Source organism: Podarcis gaigeae, assembly GCF_964106915.1.
Source record: "Podarcis gaigeae genome assembly, chromosome: 5".
Lineage (NCBI taxonomy): Eukaryota > Metazoa > Chordata > Lepidosauria > Squamata > Lacertidae > Podarcis > Podarcis gaigeae.
In genome coordinates this window covers 87,266,001-87,287,099 of record NC_139681.1, presented here as the reverse complement: position 1 = coordinate 87,287,099, position 21,099 = coordinate 87,266,001, and the positions used below count along the sequence as shown (strand labels likewise).

General features: G+C 45.2%; 1 protein-coding gene across 1 annotated transcript in view; it reads left to right on the top strand.

Moving 5' to 3' along the window:
• SPATA16 (spermatogenesis associated 16) overlaps positions 1–21,099 on the top strand; it is a 156,125-nt gene that overhangs the window by 62,945 nt on the left and 72,081 nt on the right. The window contains exon 4 of the mRNA XM_083739594.1: positions 253–342. Within this exon, the coding sequence (XP_083595720.1) occupies positions 253–342 (90 nt within the window). The remainder of the gene's footprint in view (positions 1–252; positions 343–21,099) is intronic.

Below are 21,099 nucleotides of genomic sequence, written 5' to 3'. Positions count from 1 at the left end.
ATGAATGAAATTACATTTATGACACAGCTTTAATAGACATTTTAATAATGCCCGTTCGTCTATCTCGGCTGTCAACAGAGATGTGATAATTCATTGTTCGGTATTGGGAGAAATGTGACCATTACAGAACTAGGAAGGAGATATGTCTGCTGCGTACACCCTGCATGTTATCCAGCTCTAGGTGTTAAATGGCCTTAGAACAATCTTTCACTTCAGCGCTTTGACTTGCATATTTGTTTTCTGTTTTCCAAGGAGCATAATTCTGAACCCAGCCTATTTCCGTAACCACCTTCGTCAAGCTGCTGTGTTCCGATGTTTGGAGAGATATTCCGAGGCTGCGAGGTACGTCTTGGATTAATTGGGCAGCCTTCCTATGTGGAATAAATGAATTCCCCACTGTTACTTCATTATATCTGTGGCTCCTTGGAAGAGCTGAGGAGGGTGATTGAAGTGGCAAACAGGCTCATTATGGGTTCAGCAAGTTTCTCCCATTTCGAACCTTATTTCCATTTATACTGCTGGTCTACTGAGACCAGTATAGTCTACTCGGGCTGGCAGTGGCTTCTCAAGGCTCTTGCCTGAGGCAGCCATCTGTGATGCTTTTAACTGGAGATGGGGGAGAACAAATCCAGGGCTTTCTGAATGCCAGGCATCTAATCTACCAGTAGGAGCAAAGGAATCTGCCTTACACTGAGTCAGTCTCGTTAGTCCATCTAACTCAGTATTGTCACCCTGGCTGGCAGAATCCTCCAGGGCTTCAGGCAGTGGACATTGCCAGTCCTGTCTGTAGATGTCAAGAATTGAACCTGGGACTTTGAGCATGCAAGGCAGATGATCCACCACTGACTTGCACTCTTTTTTTACATTCCCTAATTTCTCCATGTTCCTTAATTCCCAAGACTGCTTCCCTCTCGTTCCCCAGACTATTTTGAGAACTACAATGAATTCAGGAGAGGGAGAAATTCTTGCAACTCGCGTTGGATTCCCAAGTTTCAAATTCATACCTCCTTAATGCAATTGTTTACATATTTTCCTATTATGGACGATGCTGTCATACATATGGATTTTATAAGGGGTGGGGGGATGAGAGTATGGCTCTGCTAATTAGAACTAATGAAAAGATTGTGAATCATCCATCTTGCCAATGATTAATCAGTCAAAAAAATCCGTTGCCGAAATGTGCACAGGAGGGGAAAACACAGGAGTCTTAAGAGAATGAAGGATATTATTATAGAAAAACAAGAGGACATTACGCTGCAGTGTGCCTTCCAGCCAGTGGTGTAGCAAGGTCAGATGGTACCCAGTGTGGGAAATTTCTTGTCACCCCCCCACACACACACACACTGAAATTGACACCCAGGGTAGGCAAGACCCACTGCACCCTCCTTGTTCTGCCCCTGCTTCCAGCATCCTCTAACATTCCAGCTATTCCTATTTTTCTTTTCCATGTGACATTAAACATTCCATAATTACTGCACACATTCAGCTATGGGCTATTTGAGGGACTTAAAGTTCCTTGTTCTTCCATAAACCTTGAGGTTCCTCCAAACCTGCTGATACCTCCCTCGTGTTTCTCAGTGGGACCCCAGTTTTGGCCACAGTCATATTGTTGCTCACCCCATCTGAGTTCAATTGATCCTTTAACAAATAACACGAAATTAAGAGGAAAGGCTGCCTTTAAGATTTTAATTTTCAGTCCCCATTACATGGATTTGCCAGAATCAAAACAATTCCACAACAAACATGTGCACCCTGTGATTGAATTCCTCCCCAATTAAAACTTGCCTCTGCCAAGTAACAGAAGCTGTATTTGATCCACAGACCCTCAAAGTGTCCCTATTTTCCAGGGACAGTCCTGGATTTACAGAAGCCATTGTGGTTTCTGATTTGATCCTAGAATGTCCCGCTTTTCCTTAGCACATCCCTATTTTCATCAGAGGAATGTTGGAGGGTATGGGGTTATGTACCCCACACCCTTGAGCCAAGGAGATAAGTATCATATTTTTCGCTCTATAAGACGCACCAGACCATAAGACGCACCTAGTTTTTGGAGGAGGAAAACAAGAAAAAAAAAAATCTGAATTTCAGAAGCCAGAACAACAAGAGGGATCACTGCACAGTGAAAGCAGCAATCCCTCTTGCTGTTCTGGCTTCTGCGATAGCTGTGCAGCCTGCATTCTCTCCATAAGACGCACACACATTTCCCTTTACTTTTTAGGAGGGAAAAAGTGAGTCTTATAGAGCAAAAAATACGGTAACTCTACAACCTTTAGAAGACATCTGAAGGCAGCCCTGTATAGGGAAGTTTTAAAATGTTTAATGTTTTATTATGCTTTTATATATGTGGGAAGCTGCCCAGAGTAGCTGGGCCAACCCAGTCATATGGGTTGGGTATAAATAATAAAATTACTACTACTACTACTACTACTACTACTACTACTACTACTACTACTATTAGTAGTATTATTATGGAATAGGACATCCCATCAGAGAAATGTTGGAGGGTAAGGATCAATCTACCAACAAAACAAAGGAAAATCTTGGAAGTCATCAAACTTGATTTGGTACGCTGGCTGTTTCTTAATGCTGGTTTAAGGCATGGGTAGGCAAACTAAGGGACGCAGGTGGCGCTGTGGGTTAAAGCCTCAGCGCCTAGGACTTGCCGATTGAAAGGTCGGCGGTTCGAATCCCTGCGGCGGGGTGCGCTCCCGCTGCTCGGTCCCAGCGCCTGCCAACCTAGCAGTTCGAAAGCACCTCCGGGTGCAAGTAGATAAATAGGGACCGCTTACCAGCGGGAAGGTAAATGGCGTTTCCGTGTGCAGCTCTGGCTCGCCAGATGCAGCTTTGTCACGCTGGCCACGTGACCCGGAAGTGTCTCCGGACAGCGCTGGCCCCTGGCCTCTTAAGTGAGATGGGCGCACAACCCCAGAGTCTGTCAAGACTGGCCCGTACGGGCAGGGGTACCTTTACTTTTACCTAGGCAAACTAAGGCCCAGGGGCCAGATGCGGCCCAATCGCCTTCTAAATCTGGCCCACGGGCGGTCTGGGAATCAGCATGTTTTTACATGAGACGAATATGTCCTTTTATTTAAAATGCATCTCTGGGTTACTTGTGGGGCCTGCCTGGTGTTTTTACATGAGTAGAATTTGTGCTTTTATTTAAAATGCATCTCTGGGTTGTTTGTGGGGCATAGGAATTCGTTCACTATTATTTTTTCAAAAGATAGTCTGGCCCCCCACAAGGTCTGAGGGACAGTGGACCGGCCCCCTGCTGAAAAAGTTTGCTGACCCCTGGTTTAAGGCAAACAAGAATTCTTCAAAGTTGCAAAACCTGAAAATATCTTAAATTCTTAAATATGTAAAACTTGGGGTTCTATCCAAGGTTGCCATTGTGCTCATGCAACTGACTAGCACTTCTGCAAGGGATCTTTCTCCCTCCTCTCCTATGCAGTTCCCTATGCACTCTCAAAATCTGCTCCAAGGGGTTGGGGGACCCTCTGGAACAGATTCTGTAGGTATGTGGGGAGAAGAGAGGAAAAGGAAGTCCTGCTGTGCAAATGGAACCCTGTTCATGCAGTGCTGGATGCAATCAAATCTGTGCCCCAACAGCACTGGAGATTTCCTGTTGCTTAGTCGTTTAGTCATGTCCGACTCTTTGTGACCCCATGGACCAGAGCACGCCAAGCACTTCTGTCTTCCACTGCCTCCCACAGTTTGGTCAGACTCATGTTTGTAGCTTCGAAGACACTATCCAACCATCTCGTCCTCTGCCATCCCCTTCTCTTTGTGCCCTCCATCTTTCCCAACATCAGGGTCTTTTCCAGGGAGTCTTCTCTTCTCATGAGGTGGCCAAAGTATTGGAGCCTCAGCTTCAGGACCTGTCCTTCCAGTGAGCACTCAGAGCTGATTTCCTTCCGAATAGATAGGTTTGATCTTCTTGCAGTCCATGGGACTCTCAAGAGTCTCCCCCAGCACCATAGGAGATTTCCTAGCATTATTATAAAATACAAACTGCTCTGAGCGCATTGGCCAAAAGTCCCTACATAAATGAAGCATATCCCTGCAACTGCAGAATGTCCAGAATTTCCCAGACATGTCTAGGATCTTGATATTGATCGCCCAAAAATAGCTCAACAACTTTGAGTATCATTATTTCCAAAAAAAAAAAAAAAAAAGCTCCAAAACGTTTGTGTCCTGAACTTTACCTCTAGAACTATGGCAACCCTACTTCTTTGATTTTAATACTGAAGTTTAATTTGTTCTAACCCAGCCTGGGAACAGGTGGTTGAAGTTGGGTAATCATCATCATTACTAGCTACTGGTGGACTCTAGATCACATCCAGCAGGGCACTTCTTAGGCTAATCTTACAATCACTACAGGCCAGGAGAAGTGTGGGAGACACAACAGAATCCCAAGACGCTGTTCTGCAGATGTCAAACAGTGAAAATGTTGTGGGGGAGTTTCTAAATTGGGTTTGCTTTGATGGTGGGAGAGAGATGGATGAAGTAATAGGAGCCTGACAGAAAGGCTAATGATTTCTCCCCCAAGTGAGATAGAGTCCCAAGCTGGCTTGTGAGGGGACTGCAATGAGGAGTTACACTAGAATTATAGCAGGAATAACATGCCCATAAAGAGGGAACGTTAAGGTTAATGTGCCGGCTGTAAATCTTTAATGAACCGACACTGGTGTCCAGAAATATCTGCCTTTGAAATTAAGAGTCAAGGTCTGTTCTTAGATATACAAGTGGAGACACTCGTAAATTCGTGGATGGGCTCTTTTGTGTGTGAATGCCTTCTCTGTAGCAGTTATCATTTCCCCCCCCCCTCTCTCTCTCTCACACACACACACACACATGCAGTATTCATATACACATGCACCGTTCCCATAGACTCATGCACACACATAAACCAATAAATTGATCAGCAGTTCAATAGTGCTGCCATGTGCCTTGACAGTTTGCAGAATTTTTGAGGAGCTGGAATGTTTGAACCTCTGATAATATAAAAATAATAGCAGGTATGGATATATGTAGCTTCATTTATGGACCACTCCCTATGAAAACAAAATGACTGCTTACCGGTATATAAAAACAACGTGAAAAAATTATGGGTGAAACAATTTATGTGTACAGTTATATATAAAAAAATATGGAGGAATGCCCCCCCCCAATTGCCTGCTGAGAAACTATACTTATATTTTACTGGCACTTGCCTGTGTCTTTTCGAACATATCTTCATAACCACGGGGACTAGCATTATTTGTTTATTTTTAAGCCAAAAAAATATTGAGATTCTCGTGAATCTGTTTCAGCTGTCAGATTAATTGTGGTAATGTCTGTATGCTCAGATTTACTGGAAGTTGTTGTTGTTTAGTCGTGTCCGCTCTTCGTGACCCTATGGACCAGAGCACGCCAGGCACTCCTGTCTTCCACTGCCTCCCGCAGTTTGGTCAAACTCATGCTAGTAGCTTCGAGAACACTGTCCAACCATCTGGTCCTCTGTTGTCCCCTTCTCCTTGTGCCCTCCATCTTTCCCAACATCAGGGTCTTTTCCAGGGAGTCTTCTCTTCTCATAAGGTGGCCAAAGTATTGGAGTCTCAGCTTCAGGATCTGTCCTTCCAGTGAGCACTCAGGGCTGATTTCCTTCAGAATGGATCGGTTTGATCTTCTTGCAGTCCATGGGACTCTCAAGAGTCTCCTCCAGCACCATAATTCAAAAGCATCAATTCTTCGGCGATCAGCCTTCTTGATGGTCCAGCTCTCACTTCCATACTTCACTACTGGGAAAACCATAGCTTTAACTATACGGGCCTTTGTTGGCAAGGTGATGTCTCTGCTTTTTTTGATGCTGTCTAGGTTACTGAAAGTAGAGAGTGCTTTTTATGCTACCCAGTCCTACCTGGCTGCATGTCGAGAAGACGGCTAACATCAGAGGTAGGCAAAGTTGGGCACCTGCTTAGCAACCCTGCAGGGCATGTATTGCCACTCTCTGGAGCTTCCTGTCCCTCGTCCTTTATGATGACGATGTCGTCTCTTCACTGGATCCAGGAATCAGAAGTAACATTCAGACTAACCCACCACCACCCCCTGGGGAAAAACCCCCACCAAAAACCAAAATACAACAAACTTGAAGTATGGGTCATTCATCTTTCTTCTGATTTAAAAACATGCATGCTACCTAACTCAACTGCGTCATCATATTCTGTCTTTTCTTTTTATAATCAGCCAAAACACTTGAAGCTGTGGTACCTGTGTTCAAAACACAGTTGCCTATTTTCCCCCAAGGGTGCTCTGCAAGCTAATAGCAGATACAACCTGCTATTAGAACAGATACACTGAACAGATTGGCTGGTGCACTGATTCCATATCTGCTTTACAGGGAAACGGCAGATTGAGCAGACCATAGTTTCCTATGTCACTCTGAATCTTTTCCATATATCTGTCAGTGACCACTTAAAATGTGAAGTTGCCCAGTAAGTGCAGAGCAATTCCCTTCAGTCACAGTACATTCTCTGGACATTTCCAGCACGCTGTTAAATTTTGCTCACCATCCAAGATTTAAATATCTTTCCTATTCGAGGCATTTGACGCTCTCCAAAGCGCTGTCAGTTCTTTCATTTGGAAAGCGTTTTGAGAACCACCGAAAGCAGCTGCTCCATTCACTGATGATGTGTGTCTTCCCAGTCTGACGACAAATCTGGAACATGAATTTAGGCTATGAACCTCAGGAGCAAGCCAAAGAACAAAGAGACTTGACCAGCAGATGAAAACATTTGGCATCCCTGTGCTTTCATGTGACGGTGGGCTAAAAGGAGTTGCCTCCACACATAGCACTTTAAACAATCTAATTCGCTAAGACTATATTTCTCCCTGCTGTGTAAATGAAGCAGCCTTGGATCAATTGAACCCGCCAAGATATCACAGCTCTAATATCCTGTGGAAAAGTCAGAGCAGGCACATCTCTTCCTATCCTTCTGCTTTCTCTCAAAGAAACGTTTTTTTCTCTTCTTCCTTACAAAAATAAATTGCAAGCGGTGCCACCTCAGAGTCTATGGATGTCAAGCGGTCCTGACATTTTGCCAAGCGTCCATCAAATTGTACTTACAAATCTCCTCAGACTTACTCTAGCTAGAATCCTCCACGCTAAAACACAGAAAGCAAACCGATAAGAGCTAGTTAGAAAGCTATGAGAACAGTTATTTGTCATTAAATTGACAATGATGCTAAAGGGGTAAAGAGCCTACAAAGAAATATCGAGGGTAAGATGGTGACAGCAGAGCTTACGTTGCCAGCATTGCGTGCTCCTATTACCTTTGATCCACCGTTCAGCAGGTTTTGCAGGTTTTTAAAGCATTTAAAAGCAACAGCTGAAAACCCAAAACTATTGTGTGGGTAGGGATCACCATCGGCAACAATGCCTTAAAAATCAAAGATTTTTTGAGGAGGGTGGGAGGGATATTTATGGTCTTCTACCATAAATATATGTCAAACTTTACTGAGTTTTACTGGAGGACCATGATAGACAATAGATCCACCAGCGAGTTTTCACCTCCTACAAGGAGAAAAAGGACAGAAACATCATGGACTGTTACCAAGAGGTATCGGAATATTGTAAGTGGACTTCTGTTCTGAGGATGCCCAGGACAGTTAAGGCTTGGAGCATCTCCTGTCTGTTAGGCCCAGAGGCTCCAGACAAAACCCAAGGGCCTGGAACACCTAGGTATCCAGCACTCAAAACCACCTTTTGAAATGTTTTCCACTAGTCATGGAGTTTCGGGTATTTCGTACCAGAGCTGAGGAGGCAAGGAGACCTCCACTGGAGAGAAAAGGTCAAATAATATTTATTTATTTATTTATTTATACATACATACATACATACATACATACACACATACATACCCCACCCATCTGGCTGGGTTTCCCCAGCCACTCTGGGCGGCTTCCAACAGAATATTAAAATTCAATAGTCTATTAAACATTAAAAGCTTCCCTAAACAGGGCTGCCTTCAAATGTCTTCTAAAAGTCTGGTAGTTGTTCTTCTCTTTGACATCTGGTGGGAGGGCGTTCCACAGGGCAGGTGCCACTACCAAGAAGGCCCTTTGCCTGGTTCCCTGTAACTTGGCTTCTTGCAGGGAGGGAACCGCCAGAAGGCCCTCGGTGCTGGACCTCAGTGGCCGGGCAGAACAATGGGGGTGGAGACACTCCTTTAAGTATACTGGACCGAGGCCGTTTAGGGCTTTAAAGGTCAGCACCAACACTTTGAATTGTGCTCAGAAATGTACTGGGAGCCAGACCGGTGTTATGTGTTCTCAGCGGCCACTCCCAGTCACCAGTCTAGCTGCCACATTCTGGATTAGTTGTAGTTTCCGGGTCACCTTCAAAGGTAGCCCCACATAGAGTGCACATTGCAGTAGTCCAAGCGAGAGATAAATATCAACCTGATGAGCAATGAAGAGAATGGAAGCAAAGGATGCCTTTTCTGTGAACACAGAACTGAGGGACAGTGGTGGGGAGTGACTGTGACTGTGACCTCCACCGTCCCCAGGGAAACACTCCAAAAGGACCCCTCTGCAGATTAGATCAGAGAAAGCTACCACTGACATTCATCAGGTTCTGCTGAAGCCTGTAGGAAAGTCCAGGCTGCCTGTTATTTAATTTGACACCAGCATATGATGTCAGCCTACATGCCAAAAATACCAGTTGCTATTTCTTATGCTAGACTTGTTAGGCTTCTAACAGTCCAAGTTTCTTGTTAGTGGGTTGTGTGTGTGGTTGTTGTTTTTTTTAGCTCAGAAATAACACTTGACTCAAACTGTGCTGGGCCAAGTTTTGGAGACTCCTTTGATTACTAATTATTTTTTTCCCCTCTCTTCACTAAAAACAACAGCAACCGAGCAATATATTACCACCACTGGCACGATTTATTTCCTTAAAGAAGATGGCAAATGAATTCATAAGATAAGAAAATGCAACAGACCTGAAATTGCAGCCCTGCCCCGGTATCAGGGGACGCACACACATCCTAAGATCAGAATAAATTTATCCATTATAATCAATTAAATCACAGTTTTGCCATCTTAGCACAAATTGCCTACCGGCCTTGATTAGGTACATGGCACAGTCCTGTTTCTCAATGATGCTGAAAAACAGTATCTGAAACTGGCTGTTCCATTCCGGACTGTGGGGAGGGAAGGCTGACCTGACAGATTGTGTGTTCGCATGCAAATATCTTCGTGGTTCTGCCTGAATTGAGGCCCACAGGTGTGACATTAAGAGTGTGGTGTCTCTTTTCTATGGAACATGCATGTTTTTGAAATGCAAATACCACCTTACTTAGGAGGAGGCTGGTAATAATCAAGATTTTAGCAGGCAGAGAAGGGAAGTTTAACCAATGGGGGGGGTTCCAGTGAGTGGGACTAAGCGATGGCAGTGGTGACACCAATGGGAGGATTCCCTCCCCCCATTGAAATTTCAGTTTCCATTACTACCTCAGCAGGAGAGGAAGACCTTAAAACTCTCCCTCTTTGCCTGCCGCATTCCTGATCATTACCATACGACCTGTGGATACTTTTGAAAATCATGTATGTTTAATGGAAAGGCACACTTTGAAGTGCCTCAGTTCTTGTCTGGCTGTGACTCCTTTGACCTGGAAGCTGAACGTCTTAGTTGCTCTGCTCTGTCGAGTTTCCCGTCCGTCCGTCCCCAATTTATCCATTATGCCTCACGTGGGGGACATGTTATGCCTTTCTTGCAGTGCACAATGGCTGCCGTTTCTAAAAGAGATTCTCTTTTCTCATTGTGGTGGTTGGGGTCTTCCACTGTATTTCTCTCACTGCGACATTCTGCTTTCGGAATAGAAACATTACCGCTTATTGCACTGAGATGGGTTTCTATTTTAATGGCAACCGCTGTACAAAAAGAGAGAGAGAGAGGCGGCTCTGGCCCGGCAGTTAATGTTCTACTGCCTTGCAGGAGATTTATTTATTCTTCCCAGCCTTGGTCTCACACTGCCCGAGTCACCTGGGAATATGCACATTACCAAAACAGCATGCTCAGGCCCTTGTGGGACTGCCTTATTCCGCTCCTCAATGGCTTCTTTTCATATGATGAAGGTTTGGAGTTGGCAGCTTGCAAAGAGAGTTCAGGCCAGCCAGAAATATATTGCTACAGCATTAAGTCACAGGGAAGCGTAAAGTTGCAGGCAGGGGAGGAAAGGATTGATCGAGCTCTGGGCTGCTACAGTTGATTGTGATTTCCCTGATTTCCCTGTAGTGGCTAAAGCAGCCTTTCCTGAGCTGGGGCCTTCTAGGTGTGTTGTCCTACAACTCACATCATCCTTTCTTGAAATCAGAGTAGCAAAAATGCAGCTAAGAAGACTGGCACTGGGGGTTAAACCACAGAGCCTATGACTTGCAGATCAGAAGGTCGGTGGTTTGAATCCCCGCAACGGGGTGAGCTCCCGTTGCTCGGTCCCAGCTCCTGCCAACTTAGCAGTTTGAAAGCATGTCAAAGTGCAAGTAGATAAATAGGTACCGCTCCGGCGGGAAGGTAAACGGCGTTTCCGTGCGCTGCTCTGGTTCACCAGAAGCGGCTTAGTCATGCTGGCCACATGACCCGGAAGCTGTACGCTGGCTCCCTCGGCCAATAAAGCGAGATGAGCGCCGCAACCCCAGAGTCAGCCACGACTGGACCTAATGGTCAGGGGTCCCTTTACCTTTACCTTATGACAGACACCCTTCTTAGGAGATTAAGCCAGTGTCCAGACTTAAGCATTCAAAAACTTTACTTGCAGAAACTTTTAGTTATAGATGAATTAAAACATACGGTCACATGCTTATCCAACCATGGGCTGGAAGTCTCTTCTTCTAACTTCCAAACAACTGTACAGTATTTTCTGCTCTTTCCAGAGCTCAGCACTCAGCCTTCTGTATCTCAGTTTTGCCATGTATTGCAGCTCCTATGAGAGATTTCCACCTTTACCTTCTCTTGCAGTTTTGCTCTTTCTTTCAAGCAGAGAAGATGCTCTCCAACACTCTATTCAACTTAGCAGTGTTCACAGTGGATTCTAAAACACAGCCATCTTGCTTCACATAAAATGGAGCCGTGAAATACTCCCCATGTGACCATCGTTAGCCAATCCCATGAGAACAACTAGAATTCAGTTACCATCCAATCAAATTTAAACACATAGTAATAAAATATAAGCATTTACAATTTCAGTGAATTAAATTACTATTCTTAACATCCTTGCCCATGCTAGCAAGGGCTGGTGAGAGCGTTAGCTCAAAACACCTGAAGGAGGATGGTGTGAAGATTGCAACTGTGCAAAAATTAGATTAACCAATAGGTGGGAACCAAACTTAAAACCACGGAGAGACCTGGTCTGAATAGAGACAGTGGATTCTTATCTCATTATACCTGATAAAGCTATTTTTGGCCATCTCACCCCTTGCTTTTTCCTGTAAGACCAATTTCAGTCAGTCATCAACAAGTTTACCACACCTTTCAGCCATTCCCACCACCCTTCTGAGTAATACCCCTCCCCACCCTCTCACTATATATAAGGGTCTGGTGATTTCTGTTTCAGAGTATCTGAAGAAGTGTGCATGCACACGAAAGCTCATACCAATAACAAACTTAGTTGGTCTCTAAGGTGCTACTGGAAGGATTTTTTTTATTTTGTTTCGACTCCGGCAGACCAACACAGCTACCTACTTGTAACTAGGACTGTGGGGACCAGAGTTATATTGTTATTATTAGTTATTAAATTTGTATATGGCCCTTCATCTGAAGATCACAGGGGGGGGGGTTACAGCATAAAAATACAAAATGAAAACAGAAAATACATATCATAATAACAAGAAAAAACGAATGACCCCATCCCACAAATGCATTTAAAAGACCATAGATTGCTTAAGGCCTGTTCATAAAGGAACATTTTTCTCTGGCGTCTAAAGATATGTAATGAAGGCACCAGGGGAGCCTCCCTGGGGAGAGCATTCCACAAACGGGGAGCCACTGCAGAAAAGGCCCTTGCCACCTTCTGGACCTCTCATGGATGGGGCCCATGATGAAGGGTCTATAGCTAATGACTGCAGAGTCTGGGTCAGTTCTGATAATAATAATAATAACAATCCCCAGCCAGAGTTGGTCTCAGGGTGGCTAACACCAGTAACACACACCACTCTGGATGGCTTCCAACAAAATATTAAAATACAATAGTCTGTTAAACATTAAAAGCTTCCCTAAACAGGGCTGCCTTCAGACGTCTTCGAAAAGTCTGGTAGTTGTTTTTCTCTTTGACATCTGGTGGGAGGGCGTTCCACAGAGCAGGCGCCACTACCGAGAAGGCCCTCTGCTTGTTTCCCTGTAGCTTGGCTTCTCACAGTGAGGGAACCACCAGAAGGCCCTCGGAGCTGGACCTCAGTGTCCGGGTAGAATGATGGGGGTGGAGACGCTCCTTCAGGTATACTGGACCGAGGCCGTTTAGGGCTTTAAAAGTCAGCACCAACACTTTGAATTGTGCTCGGAAATGTACCTAGCCAGCTTTAATACAAACATTCAGAGTGGCTTAGGAATTAAAATAAAACACAGTAAGAAAAAAATACGTCAGAAACACGTCAATGAAAACAGAATTAAAACAAAAAAAATCTATATGAGGATTGATCACGGACTGTTGTTTGACTCAGCCCTCTGATGTCGATGGTGAGTTAAGATATATCATATCAGCAGCATGGTCCTTGGTTTTTGTTGCTTAGGAAATGTTATCTGGGGTGTCAAACGTCACACCGTTTTGGCTCAAACACCTCTAACCTGATCTGCACGGTGAAGCTTTGACCAAAGGCAAACCAACAACAGTCCTTCTGAGAAAACAGGAACCCTGACTCCGAAAATATATATATCGCATAAATGTCTGCAAAGGGGCCTCAGAAAAACAAAGCACTGTCGTTGTGCCCTGTGATTGTATATCTCTTAGGGTTTTCCTCCACCCAGTGGCCAGTTGCAGCAAATGAAGCTCACATCTGAAATCCACGCTGTTCTGCTGATTTAGCTTCTTCATTCTCCTTCTAGTAAAAAGGTAAAAGGCAAAGGACCCCTGGACGGTTAAGTCCAGTCATAGGCAACTATGGGGTTTGGTGCTCATCTTGCCTTTCAGGCCGAGAAAGCCGGTGTTTGTCCACAGACAGGTTTCTGGGTCATGTGATTCGAATCCCTGCAATGGGGTGAGCTCCCGTTGCTTGGTCCCTGCTCCTGCCAACCTAGCAGTTTGAAAGCACGTCAAAGTGCAAGTAGATAAATAGGCACCGCTCTGGCGGGAAGATAAACGGCGTTTCTGTGTGCTGCTCTAGTTCGCCAGAAGCGGCTTAGTCATGCTGGCCACATGACCCAGAAGCTGTATGCCGGCTCCCTCGGCCAATAAAGCGAGATGAGCGCTGCAACCCCAGAGTCGGCCACGACTGGACCTAATGGTCAGGGGTCCCTTTACCTTTATATAAGATATATCCAAGCAAGGCAAGGAATTGTTACAGTTCAGAGACACAATTCTAGCCAGGCAAAAGTATTTAAGGAGAGTTTTCAGCAGGGCTGGAGAGAGGCAGCATGGCCTAAGGAAGTCCCAAGATATGGAGGGCAATATTCAGCACCCAGAGCTAAGGATCCTTACCTCTGGACTAAAGGTGGGTCAAGGAACTCTGGATCAGTTCCTGGGTCACGGCTCCTGGGAGCCCTATTCACCATGCCTTGTGTCACATGATGTCAGAAAGACAGTGTGCGAATGGAAAAAGCAGACTTCTGCACACACATCTTTCAGTGTCAGTTGTTACTAGTTAGTCCGGCTGTGTGTTAATAGCGTTGGGTCAATTGATTTATTTTCTCAGTAACAGGCTACAGAGGAAAAAGCGTTTGGTACAAAGTTTCTAAAACTTCTGCTTAAAGAAAAACCCTACTTCTAAAAAAAAAAAATTACTACAGCTTAAGGTGCAGGCCCCTAATGGCCCACCCTGGGAAAGTCTCTAAACCATTTCCTCATTTCCCTCCCAGTTTTTTCCTTGTAGGAAAGGAAATGCTTTTAAAACTTTTCAAAGAAATTCTCAAAGCCTTGGCAATGGATGTAGGAATGGAAAGCAGAATTCTACTCTGCCAGTAAAGAATAGGATAAGGCAGTAGGAATGCCTTCAAATTTTCCACACCTTGGGGACTATACTCTATAGGCATGCTAAGGTCCTAGACATGCCTGCCCTGGGACCTCACAGAGAAGGACAGATGATGATGATGATGATGATAAGGACCCCGTGGTCCTCCATATATTGTTGGATTCCACCTCCCTCAGCCCCAGTCTTTGTGCCCAATGGTCAGGGATGATGGGAGCTGTAGAAACAGGAACATCTGGAAAAGCCAAAAGTTGCTGTACAGTGGTACCTCGGGTTAAGTACTTAATTCGTTCCGGAGGTCCATTCTTAACCTGAAACTGTTCTTAACCTGAAGCACCACTTTAGCTAATGGGGCCTCCTGCTGCCGCCGCGTCACTGGAGCACGATTTCTGTTCTCATCCTGAAACAAAGTTCTTAACCCAAGGTACTATTTCTGGATTAGCAGAGTCCATAACCTGAAGTGTATGTACCCTGAAGTGTATGAAACCTGAGGTACCAGGTTACATATAATCAGATTCCAGGTTTGTCCTGAGAATTATTTGAAGTACAGTCGTACCTTGGTTTTGAACAGCTTAGTTCTTGAACATTTTGACTCCCAAACGCCACAAACCCAGGAGTGTTCCGGTTTGCAAACAACTGGTATTTTTGGAAGCCAAATGTCCGATGGGGCTTCCACAGCTTCCAATTGGCTGCAGGAGTTTTCTGCAGCCAATCAGAAGCCATGCTTTGGTTTCCAAAAGTTTTGGAAGTCGAACGGACTTCCGGAGCGAGTTCCATTCAGCTTCCGAGGTACGATTGTATTGCTTGGTGCTGGGAGAGTTGCCCATAGAAATGCATAACCCCATCACTTTTGATTCATAGCTAGATGGCAAATTGTGATCAACTGCTCAGAAATACTCTCTCCTTGCAAGGTTCTAATATTGTGCATGCATGTTCTCCTACGGCTGCTTTGGAATTGTGTGTTGTGTGTTGCCTGGGCAACCATACCACCACACTCACCCTTCTCTGCCTCTTGTTAATTAGTCACCGACCAACCAGGATATTTGACATGGTCAGGAGGATAAAATACAGTGGTACCTCAGGTTAAGTACTTAATTCGTTCTGGAGGTCCGTTCTTAACCTGAAACTGTTCTTAACCTGAAGCACCACTTTAGCTAATGGGGCCTCCCACTGCTGCTGCGCCACCGGAGCACGATTTCTGTTCTTATCCTGAAGCAAAGTTCTTAACCTGAAGCATTATTTCTGGGTTAGCGGAGTCTGTAACCTGAAGCGTATGTAACCTGAGGCGTATGTAACCCAGGGTACCACTGTAAATGGGAGTAATCCGGTCCACCCACCACATCGGAACACAGAAAGCTGCCTCATACTGAGTCATGCCATTGATCCATCGACCCCACTATTGTCTACACTGACTGGCAGCAGTTCTTTGGGTTTTCAGCTTGGGGTCTCTCCCAGCCCTACCTGAAGATGCCGAGGATTGAACTCAGAACCTCCTCTATGCGAAACAGATGCTCTACCTTTGAAAGGCTACAACTTCCATTAAAGGTTACCCTTCAGAAGTTAGGTCAATTTCCCAGCAGTCTGGGACTTGTACATTCACAGTCCAATGCAGGTCCCAACTGTCTGCATTTGCTTTTGTAAAGGCGGCTCCAGCTACACGCCAGAGATGCATGTTGCCCTGCTCTTGGGCTGTACTGGTCTTCCCAAACTTCCATGGGAAGGGAAGGAGACAGCCCATCTCCTTTCAAGTGAGAGCCAATGTGGTGTAGTGGTTAAGAGCGGTAGACTCCTAATCTGGGAAACCGGGTTCACTTCCCCGCTCCTCCACATGCAGCTGCTGGGTGACCTTGGGCTGGTCACACTTCTTTGAAGTCTCTCAGCCCCACTCACCTCACAGTGTGTTTGTTGTGGGGGAGGAAGGGAAGGGAGAATGTTAGCTGCTTTGAGACTCCTTAAAGGGAGTGAAAGGCAGGATATCAAATCCAAACTCTTCTTCTTCTTCTTCTTCAAGTACAGAAGAGATGCATTGTTTGCTGAACAGCAGCCCAAGAGTGGGAAGTCAATGTGCAGCGGCTCATAATTTATTGCGGGTGAGGGCTGAGTATTTAGGGCGGAGGGTTTTGTGAGCAGGGTTAAAGCTGGCATTTGTTTGGGCCTCGGGTTTGCTATCTTCCACCTCCCCTCAGCACACCTCTGTATGTAAGCATGAGGAAGCTCTTACACAGGACTTGCACAGGAAAACCTCCCAAGGAATTATGCCCAGTATTTTTACATGGTGCTTCCCCTCCCCTCCCCTCCCCGCCACCCATCCCTCCTCACTCTCTTTCCTGAAGAAATGGGGGCGGAATCAGTTTAACTCCTCGGCCGATAATCCTCTTCCCCCACAAAACGAACATTCTGTACAGCGAAGGCAAATGGGTTTCCCTTGACAAGGGATTTCCTGTCTGTGATCTCAGGCAAGTCATTTAAGAGGCAAATCAGGGACCACTTACATTGCAAGAGTCCCTCTTGACTCCGTTAAATTGTCCCCTAAGTGACTTGTCTAGAGCTAGCATATGAAACAAGGCCTGTAATCCAATCTCTCAGATACAAAGCCTCAGAGGGGATGGAACTGCATGTCCAGAGGAGACCATTAGTTGTCCCCCGTGTCTCAGAAGCCCGACTGGCTTCAGCTAGAAGTTGGGCATTTATTGTCACTGATCCCATCCTGTGGATGCTCTTCCAGCAGAGATTTGGCAGGCATCCCCGCTGTTAACTTCCAGGCATCTCTCAAAAGCCTTTTAATGATGACAGTCCCATTCAGTTGTTTACATTTTCTTAGGATGAGCTCGCTGTATTTATGATTATTTTATATTGTTTTGATGGTATCTTGTGTCTTATTGCATCCCCACCTTGATAGGAGCGGGCGGTTTGTAAATATTTCAAAATAAATAAATATTCAGGGGTACCCCTGAAAATGGTTACCCAACGTCAAGTACACACACACACACACACACACACACACGGTTGGTCACTTGTAATACTAATTATCTCATGTCCTGATATCACTGAGGGATGGGTGACTCTGTAGATGTTGGCTTCTTTGTGTTCAGTTCTCTACACATCAAGTTCACATTTTAAAAAAATAGCCGTCATGGAAATTCATCAGCATATCAGCGCCAATTATGGATGCAATTTTGCCTTACACACTTATTTTCACAGGGCAATTTCCCCTAATTTTATATACTGCATGTTACTTCCACTGATATATGCATTAGTATGTATGCTTTTGCAAGAAGATCAAACGCATCCATTCTTAAGGCAATCAGCCCTGAGTGCTCACTGGAAGGACAGATCGTAAAGCTGAGGCTCCAGTACTTTGGCCACCTCATGAGAAGAGAAGACTCCCTGGAGAAGACACTGATGCTGGGAAAGATGGAGGGCACAAGGAAAAGGGGGTGACAGAGGACTAGATGGTTGGATAGTGTTTTCAAGGTTACCAGTATGAGTTTGACCAAACTGCGGGAGGTAGTGGAGGACAGAGGTGCCTGGCGTGCTCTGGTCCATGGGGTCACAAAGAGTCGGACACGACTAAACGACTAAACAACAACATGTATGCTTTACCCTGGTACAGTGGTACCTCGGGTTACATACGCTTCAGGTTACATACGCTTCAGGTTACAGACTCCGCTAACCAAAAAATAGTGCTTCATGTTAAGAACTTTGCTTCAGGATGAGAACAGAAATTGTGCTCCGGCGGTGCGGCGGCAGCAGGAGACCCCATTAGCTAAATGGTGCTTCAGGTTAAGAACAGTTTCAGGTTAAGTAGAGACCTCTGGAACGAATTAAGTTACCCAATTAACCCAAGGTACCACTGTATATGCATTTTTGTACACATTACTTTTCTGAGGAACTACAATGCAAAATTTGAAGTGCAAATTTCGACGGGTGGCTGTGTTTGGGGATGCATCTAGAAATCAGGTGGCAGAAAGTTGGCTTTAAAAAAAAAATCTTCCTTTTTCCCCTCACCCATTTCATTTTAAGAAATGACTCTGCTCGTTAATAAACTCCCCATCATCAACTGCAAAAAACTGCCGTTTTTAAAACAAATTAAAGAAAGAATGGCTGAAAGCGAAGCAGATAGACCTGATCACAGAAACACAATTCTGCCTAACTTGACACGGTGATAATACGAGTCACAATAAGCTATAAAGTCCATCCAATTATCTGCAACATTAATGAGTCAAAGCCGTCCTTTTTCCTATGAATTACTTCCGTTAATTTGTTCATCACGCCAGTTCCAGACATTTCAGTAAGCTCTGTGAAACCATCAGAGTCTGAGGGTACTTCCAGTGATTAGCTCGTAATGTTAGGGTTGCCATACATCAACAACTTTTTGTGTCCGGATCATTACTTCTTGAAAAATGGCCACCCTACACGTTGTTTTTGGAGCAATTGGTACATTCATAACCAATGATTTCACCATATTGTACTAGGTGAAATCTTTGTTGAGAGTACCTGGTCTTAGCACATACCCGGCAAGTGTCCTGGAAAACCTAGGACATCCCGTGTTGTTGTTGTTTTGTGAGAGAACGGCAGCCATTTTGGTTGCTGTGATCTCACAGGATTTTGCAGCATACTAGGCAAATTAGGTTGCATCCAGCTAAATTATATTCAGAGTGGGCCTGCTGAAATTAACACTGAAATGAATGGGCCTAAACTGATTTCGGTCATTGGGAAATTGTGGTGTTGGCAGCAAGTCCAGGGCACTCATAGGCCTTGTAGGACACACAACATCATTGCCAGGCCTACCCTCAGTGGTACAAGAGCAGCACTGTCAAGAGAAGTAGGCACACCTAGGCTGTGAAAGCAGCAAGCCTATTCGCCGAGGCCGCGCAGAGAGGGCCGTCACCTGGAGAAAGAGAAACCACTGCCCCACTACGTCACACAGAGGCTATGGCGACCCCACCATGCAAAGCAGAAGCGGGGCAGCTGCTTCCTCTCCCTCTCTGGTGCCATTTCTCATGGGTGCCACCCGAGGCAGCTGCCTCACCCCACATCATTGGTGGGCCAGCTCTGAGTGGGCCCTCTAGCTCTGGCCCAAGGAGACTACCTGCTGGCATTGGGTCTCTTCTGTATAAAGCCAGAAGCTCATTGATCGTCCTCTGTCAGGCTTTGGGGGATCAGATCCGTCCCCCAGTGGCAGTAAATAAGCAGATCAAACAAAAGGAGCGTTCTTACCAGTTTGCTTCTTTAATAATCACAGAGAGAGAAAAGGGGATGCATATCTTTCTAGAAATGGCATTGCTCCCAGTAAAGGTTTTCCCCCTCCGTCCCTATTAATCTACGTCACTCCTACGTCAGGTAATCTGAGCTTATTGCCACTGAGCTCTGTGTTGTATCATCTCAATGCCCGTCTAGTCTTGGGTGAAGGGGGGTCAGGAATGCTGTCCAAGAACACTGAATCTGCCAGCTATCTCTCTCCTGGTGTTTCCTCTTCTAGCTGCTCCTCAGCCATGATTTCCCATCTTTTCCCCTTTGCAAACCACTGTTCTAAACCAATACAGTCATACCTCGGGTTACAGAAAAAACGCTTCAGGTTGCGTTTTTTTGGGTTATGGACCCGTCAAAACCCAGAAGTACCGGAATGGGTTACTTCCGGGTTTTGGGGGTTGCGCATGTGCAGAAGTGCTAAATCGTGTTTTGCGTATGCACAGAAGCACCGAATCACAACCCGTGCATGCGCAGACGCGCCACTGCGGGTTGCAAATGTGCATCCCACATGGATCATGTTCACAACCTGAACTTCCACTGTACTGCCCTCCTGCCCCTGGGAAGGTTCAGAAGAAGGGGGGCTGCCACCATTCCTCCTCAATCCAGCCCCTGACATCCTCATTGTTTTCATTAAAGTTCCCCAGATTTTTGCCAGTGGGTCGCACGAGAGATGGGGAACTTCTTTAGCATTAGATTCAAAGCAAGTGCCCCCTCCCACCAACGCATTGAAGTCAAGAGATGCTCACCTCTGTGGAAGGATAGATTTATCTTTTGCTGGGCCTCCCACAGAGCATCACGGCAGTCATCTTCCCCCCTGCCTTCCCCACGACACCCAGACAACTCTGAACTGCTTGTGATTTAAATCCTCTGCTTCCTTTATTTTCTCTCGGCCATATCTCATTAAGAACATAATGCAGCTTGCGAAAACATGTTCTAAAATGGTATTACTACTAGCCTGGGATTAGGGTTTTATAACACATGTAACTCGGGAGAGAATTCCAAATTCAATTTACAGTAATGTCAAGGAGCAATAAATATATCGGCAGTGATGGGGGGCTGGGAGGGAGGGAGACGGGCAGCGACAAGCAGATAGGAAAGCATCAACAAATAAACTTTTTGTGCTAGTAATTAGGCACACAAGATTATTATATGTTTAATTGACTAAAGTGACAATTTGGAATTACATCTGGTTGCATTTAATTGGATTTGGAATCTCCAGAGGGGAAGGAGAGAGGGGGGGTATTGGAGGAGCAGCCATAAAAAAGCAAAGTGATTTTCTGAAGTCTGTTAAAACCTGCATTAATATCCATTGCACAATAGTTTTTAATATCCTCTCAGTCTAATAAGAGAAATGTGGTAGTTGTTACAAACACTCAGGGCACTAAAGCATATTCAATTAGTTGCAAGATTTGCCACCTCTTCCCCCATTCCCCACACCCCCAAACTCCACCGCGGCAAGCATAATTTAATCAAAGATGAACTATGTTTGACTTTGCCACAAACTGAGATATCCTCCGATACCAGCAGCGCGCTATATCACACATTCAGCTGCTGTCCTGGAAGAAATTTTGACTATATATAATGCGTGGGAGTCCATAAATACTTTAAAGCGAGCCGGAATAAAACATTTTTGAGTGACCGTTAAATATTTGCTCACAATAAAAATGGAAAAACCCATCAACTGCAGGGAGGGGG